Raw genomic sequence first — 7,087 nt, 5'->3', positions numbered from 1 at the left:
CAGTGCACAGCCCCAGCCTCGGTCTGGATGGCCCCGTGTCTGATGGCCACCTCTCCACTGCACCCTCACAAATGCCTCAGTCTCTCTTTGCCATGCAGCTGGCTTCTAGAGCATGGCTCAGCAAGCCTTTTCTCTAGAAGGACAGAGAATAAATATTTTTAGCACTGGGGGCCCATTCGATCTCACCTGCAGCGACTCCCCTCTGCCGCCATCTTGCACAAGCAGTCCCAGATGTCATAGGAGCAAGTGAGGCTGTGCGCCAACCAAACTTTATTTGTGGGTACTGAGAATCGAATTGCATGTAATTTTCATTTTTGTCACAAAATATTCTTCTTTGACTTCTTGTAACCGTTTATAAATGTAGAAAGCATTCTTAGCTCATAGGCCTGAGAAAATCAGATAGCAGGCCAGATGTGGTGCAGGGGCCCAGAGTTTGCCTACCCTGCCCAAGGGCAAAGGATCCCACAGCAGAGCAGAGGCCTAGAAGTGTCATTAATGGCCTAGGAGTCACACTCCACGGAGTCCACCATCTCCCCGGGTTTCACCCTATTCGAAGTGAAAGGAGATTATATGTGGCCCGGGCACCAGGAATTGGGGCCCACTGGGGTCTCGGAGGCCAGCTGCCACACCCACCTAGCCACTCTCCACTTTGAATAGCGTGGCCACTGCTTTTTTGTCAGCCCATCGTAAGAAAAATCTCTCAGAGCAAAAATATAAGCAATGGAGTGTGAGGAGGGACACCCGCTGAATTTGCAGTGAAGTGTCTGGTGCCAGAAGAGAGGCCTGCTGGAGTCGGCGGTGTCTTAGCAAGCTTAGAAATGGTCCGAGAAAGCAGGTGTGAGCTTTGTCCGTATGGTTTGGGGGTGGAGGGAGGAGGGGCAAGGCTTTGCACTTCCTCTTTGACTTGGGTGAACACTTGTCTCTGAGAAATCTCCTCAGAGATTTCTGAGGGACTCCTGAAGTTGATCCGCCCCAGGTGACTGGAGTTTTAATATTAATTTAATATGCCTGGGAAGCAGCCCCCTGCCCTGGGAAAGGCAGTGCACTTCCTGTTCCCAGCATAGAGTGACAAGTAAATTCACATGGAGAGGTTACTCTGCGATATTAAATGTGTAATCCAGGATGCATTTCTGCTTTGCTATCCAGAACCCCCTTGGCAGATTTTCTCCCTCCGAAGAAAAGAACAAAATGAAAGGAGGCAAGTTGGTTTCATAGGGAGTGTCTGTGTCGTCCTTGTGAATTTATGGATGAGTTCAGTTAAGGAAGACGTGTTCTGGGAGAGCCGCTCTTTTATTACAGAAAATGAAAGAATGGACTCTCGTTTCTCCCAGAGGAGAGAGTCAGGCCCCGAGCCCTTGGGAGTTGCCTGAAAGCTCTGCTGGGTCTCCACGTGGGAGAGAAGCCACTTCAATTGTGTGGCTCCGGGGGTGTGAACGGCACCCAGAGGGTAACGTGAGGTGGGGCAGCTGGTGGACTTCAGCTCGGCACCAGGAAGACGCTGCAGGCCCTCAGCAGGGCCTCTGGGCAGACGGAGCCAGGCCCCCCAGAGCAGCTGACAGTCCCGACCCCCTCGATGGCACAAGATGTGGGGGCTTTTGGAGGAAAGGCTGCACGGTCCCTGCCGTGCAGTGTCCAGGCCTGCAGGTCCCAGCACCCGGGGTCAGTGTGAGTTGACTGAGCAAGCAGGGGAGACAGATTCGGCTTGTGGTTCGCCGGTGGGTCTGTATTTTAAATTGACAACAAGGTTTGTTCTTACCCTTCTCCTGGGCTCAGGTATCCATACTTAGGCCACAAATGTCCTGAGCCCCTCTGAGCATGCGCTGATGGCTGCCGGCTCAGAGACGGAGCTGTGGGGAGCCATCCCAGCTCTCATCACGTCCGGGGATGAGCAGGACTGGACCCTGCTGCTGTGGGGTTCAGGTGAGAGCAGGGGTGTGTGCCCAGCACGACCCTTCAGCCAAGAGCCATATTCTCTGCGGGTACGGCTTCCACAGCATCACAGGTCAGTGCCCCACTTGCCAGGGAAGTCCTCAGTGTCTGGCGTTCAGAAAGGAATTTAAACTTTTTAACCCAGAGAGTCCTCGACTCATGAGTGAGTCTGAAACATGGAGATGGGTGGTTTTCCACTTTTCAGACATGGCTTTCCCTGTTGCTGCTGAAAGCCCCCACATGCTGGGAACCCTGTGCTGGTTTAGGGGGACATGAGTAGGACCCAAACAGTCAGGAACAGCCCCTCCTGCCCAGCTAGCCTGTGGTGGGCTTTCCCACGGCCCACGGGCCCCGCCTTTGATCTCTGCCCTGAAACAGTAGCCTGGGGTGAGCAATCTGGCAGACCCCGTCCCCCTGCCGCTCCTGGCTGAGAAGTGGTCACAAGACAGTCCTGGCGGTTGGGTGTGCCAAGCCCCGCAGGTCCTTTCTGGAATGTGGTCTCTGTTGTGACAGTCATCACGTGGACTTGGCTGTGCTGACTCGGGTGCCAGGCTGCTGTAGGCATCCTGGCCTGTGGTCGCAACCAGCCCACATGCAGCAGGGCCAAGGGTGGGGTGGGGACAGTGAGCAGGATGAGGAAGGGAAGCACGGCTGTCCCTGGGTCGTCACACCCCTGACCGTCACCCGGCCTCCTGGGGCCACCCTTTGGTCCCGCCCCTGTCCCAGGTGAAGGGCTGTGCGCATGCACGCCCACCCTCCAGCGGTGGGGATGGGTTCAGGAAAGGACAGCCCCAGCTCACAGAGTTGTAAAAAAATGTGATTTTAAAGAGGAGTTTTATCAGCTCATAAATCCTTCTAGAGTCTACTGGAAGGTTTTCTTGTGGAGATAGTGTAAAAAAGGCTTTGAATCCCACAGAGTAAAAAGACTTCCTTTTATGGGCAGCACAGGAAGGGCTGTGACTCTGGAATGGTTTACAAGTGGTGTCACGGGGCTCGTTTGTGCTCACGTCACTCAGTCCCTCCCCTGCTGGTGGCACCTCCTCGGCCACAGGGGCCGGGAGCCAGGGGCACCATGTGTCCTCGGCTCTGACCATGCTTCTATTCAGGGAGAAGTCAGCTAGAGAGGAAATTGCAGCCAGGCCATGGAGAGGGATTTAGTGTATTTATGACTCTTTTTAATTTTTATTTTTGGGGGATCCTTTTTCTTAGAAAGTGATGGAGGTGGGGCATGGAAGGAGGCCTGTTTGCCCTCTGACCCAAGGAAGAGCTGCCGGTTTATCCCTGCAGAGTCCCCTGCATCCCCGCAGCTGCCAGGCGGGCGGCCGGAAGAGGGAGGGTCTGCTGGCAGGACTCCGGCTTCTCTTGTTTAGGTTAAGAGAAGATTCCTCTTTCTGGGGTATGTGGCGTTCAGTGTCACCACAGCTTTCACAGAGAACTCCATCCCTGCTCCACTCTCATGATTTGGGGGCCTCGGACAAATTATTTAATCTCTTGATCCTTCCGCTTCCTCACCTACAAAATGGAACATACCATGCCCCACACCTTCCCAGACTCGTGAAGGGGAAAGCAGTTTACCCCGTAAGACTTCCGAGAGCACTAATTAACTGCCATGCAGGCAGGGTCGTGACCTCGTGGAGGTGGTTTATTTGGAAGGGAAAAACCTAGTCAGTTTTCATGTTTTGTCTAATTTTTTCTCCTCTTGAGCAGGGGTGGCAAACTTTTTCTGTAAAGGGCCGCACGGTAAGTATTTCAGGCTCATAGGCCAATGTCAACTACTCAATTTGTTGGTGTGGTTTGAAGGCAGCCCCAGACCATATGTAAACAAGTGGCTGTTTCTGTTCCAATAAAACATGATTTACAAAAGCAGATGGCAGGCCTCTCTCCCACTGCCACCCTCCCTCAAGGTCACATCCTCTTCCATCTGACTTGACCTGGCGCCTTCTCCCCTGCGTCTCTCAAGGTACCTGGTAGAGGAGCTTCCCTGGGCCCCACGGGCTTTCTATCCTTGGACTTTTCCTGGGGCCAGACTTAGGCCGGTGGTCGGTCTGTCAAGTGCCAGCCTGACAGAGGCTGGAAGCCAGTTTGGGGTGCTTGGAGCTTCCTAGAGGTGGGAAGTTCCATTTGGCCACTTTTACTGAAAAGCACTTCATTAGCCAGAAGTTATAAAACAAAACACAGGATGGAATTTTCTGGAGAACAGAAGTGGAAGGGAAGGGAAACCTACTCAGAACTTGCTCTGGCCTGGACGTCTGTACATCCATCCTCCCTTTGGCTCCCAAGGTCTGCTCAGCTGGACCCCTGCAGCACCCCTTCTCCCATGGATCTTCCCAGCCCATTGAGCCTGGGCCTTCCTGGGTCAGGCAGCACCGTCCTGCCTTTCTCTTCCCGTGTGTAGCTCCTGCCCTCGGGGACTCAGGCCCACTGGCCGGGCCGCTCCCCGTGGCCACGTGACCCTGAGGACTTCCCTGAAGCAGCAGCCCAGGTGCCCTCCCTACCTGTCCCAGGCCTGTGCAGGGACCCTGGCACGGGGCTCTCCCTGCTGGCTTGTTGGCATCTGGCTCAGGTCCTCGCTGGCTCCCAGGCCGGCTCTGCCACCACTGGGCACACAGCGAGCAGCCTGAGCCCCAGCACCGGGGGGCAGGGGAGCACACGCCCCTTCTGTCTTGTAGCTGTACCCTCCCCCTGCCAGCCCTCGGTTCTCTGCCAGTGGTGCCTCGCCACCAGGGGAAGCTGAGAAGTAGTATAGGTGGGATTAAGAGAGAGATCACTGTCCAGAAAGATGTGATCACTCCTTGGCCTTATTAGTGAGAGACCGGAGGTTTCTTGCATTCTAACTCTGGAAATAATGTTTAATCAGTGGCTGCAAGAGATGCTTTCAAATCGAATTCCTGTAATAAGCAGTCTGTGTGAACCTGCTTTTGTGAACCTGCTTGTGTCCTTGTCTTCTCGGGCAGTGGGAGTTTGGGTTCTGTATTGTGGAGGGTCCCGGGTCCGGGTGAAGTGAATGCAGCCATGGGACGTAAGTTAGGAGAAGCTGAGGGCTGCTTGCGCTGTCGAGCCAGCTGGAGGCCCAGAGAGGCAGCAGGACTGTTTTCGACACCAGCATCCCCGCGCAGGTCGGGAAGCCATGGTGGCCCCCGAGGCTGCTGGGCCGCGTCCTCCCTTCCAGCGTGGGCCCGTCTGCCTGTCTCCCCGCAGGTGTGAGCTGATGCACATGTGCTGGCAGTACAATCCCAAGATGAGGCCCTCCTTCCTGGAGACCAGCAGCAGCATCAAGGACGAGATGGAGCCCGGCTTCCAGGAGGTGTCCTTCTACTACAGCAAGGAGAACAAGCCGCCTGAACCCGAGGAGCTGGACCTGGAGCCAGAGAACATGGAGAGCGTCCCCCTGGACCCCTTGGCCTCCTCGTCCTCCCTGCTGCTGTCTGACAGATACTCAGGACACAAGGCCGAGAAGGGCCCCGGCCCCGGCGTGCTGGTCCTGCGAGCCAGCTTCGACGAGAGACAGCCTTACACGCACATGAACGGGGCCGCAAGAACCTGCGGGCCCTGCCTCTGCCCCAGTCTTCGACCTGCTGCTCCTGGAGCCGAGTCCCGGGCAAACAGTAACGTGCGCAGGCTCGGCGGCGGGTGGGGGGAGCGTGCTAACAATCTATCCGCAGCCTCCTGTACCTCAGTGGATCTTCAGAACTGCCATTGCTGCCCACAGGAGACGGCTTCTCTGCAGTAAACACATTTGGGATGTTCCTTTTTTCAATATGCAAGCAGCTTTTTATTTCCCTACCCAAACCCTTAACTGACACGGGCCTTTAAGAACCTTAAAGACAACACTTAATAGCAACCGAAGCCCTGAAAATTGGGTCTCCTCACTTTCTCTCTGTCTCTCCTCCTCCTCCCTCTCATCTCTCTTCCTCCTCCCTCTCGTCTCTCTTTCTCTCTGTCTCTCTCCTTTCTCTCTCTTTCTGCTTCGTGATGGAAACACATTGGCCGCAAGCCCAGCCAGGACACCTTTTTCTATTGGGTGGCCCCACGTGGCCCCTGAACACACCTGCCGTTCACCATAGGTCTTTATGAAAAAGCATGTTGAGACGGAATTTTGTAACTGTATCTTTAACTTTTTAGGGACATAGGAAATTTAAAAAGGGCCATCATCCAAGGTCGGTACCGTGTTAACACTGCCAAATTCTGCTCAAACCCCAAACTCCCTCCCCCACCATCCCCGCGGGAGGCCCCGGGTGAGCCCGGCAGCCTGGTGCGCGCTAAGGGCCACGCCGGTGATGCCCTCCGTCCGGCCGTCCCCGGTGTCCCTTCCAACTCTCACGCTCACACAGCTCTAATTGCTTTTGACTAGGTTGTTATTTGGGGGAACTGGACAGAATGAGACTTTCTCTCAGTGAGGATGGGGGAGAAGCTGAACCAGCTTCCCTGGCCCTCTTTGCATACCCCCACCTTCCAGTCCCCAGGAAATCTGGAGAAAACAGGCCCTGCCGGGAGCCTGGAAGACAGGCTTTGAGTAAAGGTCATCCGCATGCCAGTCTCCTGTCCTCGCCCCAGCTCCCCCGCCCAGCCCCCATGGACACTGATGGGAAGGGGCTTCCAGGGACTCAGCCCAACCATTTATGCAGGTTTGCAAGAAAAGAAATTCAAACACCACAACCACAGTCCGAAGAAAAGCAGTAAATGGATTCAAGCATTCTAAGCTTTGTTGACATTTTCTCTGTTACTAGGACTTCTTCATGGGTATTACAGTTTTATGTTAGACCATGAAACATTTGCATACACATCGTCTTTAATGTCACTTTTATAACTTTTTTAAGGTTCAGATATTCATCTATACGTCTGTACAGAAAAAAAAAAGCTGCTATTTTGTTTTTGTTCTTTATCTTTGTGGATTTAACCTATGAAAACTTTCAGGTCTACCCTTCTTCCCTCTCTGCTCACTTCAAGAAACTTCTTATGCTTTGTACTAGAGTGCGTGACTTTCTTCCTCTTTTCACAGTAACTGATACTTCTATAACATAATTTGCCATGAACTGTTTGATGCCTTTTTATAAAGACACGCCCCCTCCCCGGCCCCTGCCCCGTCAGTTCTGTCCTCCCCGTAGGCTCTGTGGGCACGAGGCTGGCAGGGGAGGAGGCAGGGAGGGGGCCCCACAGG

General features: G+C 54.3%; 1 protein-coding gene across 1 annotated transcript; it reads left to right on the top strand.

Annotated features, from left to right (window-relative positions):
* Positions 1-1,823: 1,823 nt before the first annotated feature.
* LOC105074026 (insulin-like growth factor 1 receptor) lies at positions 1,824-5,538 on the top strand. Its single transcript, XM_010961456.3, is given in 3 exon segments — positions 1,824-1,920; positions 5,046-5,453; positions 5,456-5,538. Coding segments are annotated over 3 exon segments (588 nt in total).
* The last annotated feature ends 1,549 nt before the right edge of the window (positions 5,539-7,087 follow it).

The sequence above is a fragment of the Camelus bactrianus genome, chromosome 35 (assembly GCF_048773025.1).
Source record: "Camelus bactrianus isolate YW-2024 breed Bactrian camel chromosome 35, ASM4877302v1, whole genome shotgun sequence".
Classification (NCBI taxonomy): domain Eukaryota; kingdom Metazoa; phylum Chordata; class Mammalia; order Artiodactyla; family Camelidae; genus Camelus; species Camelus bactrianus.
This window is presented reverse-complemented; position numbering and strand designations above follow the sequence as displayed.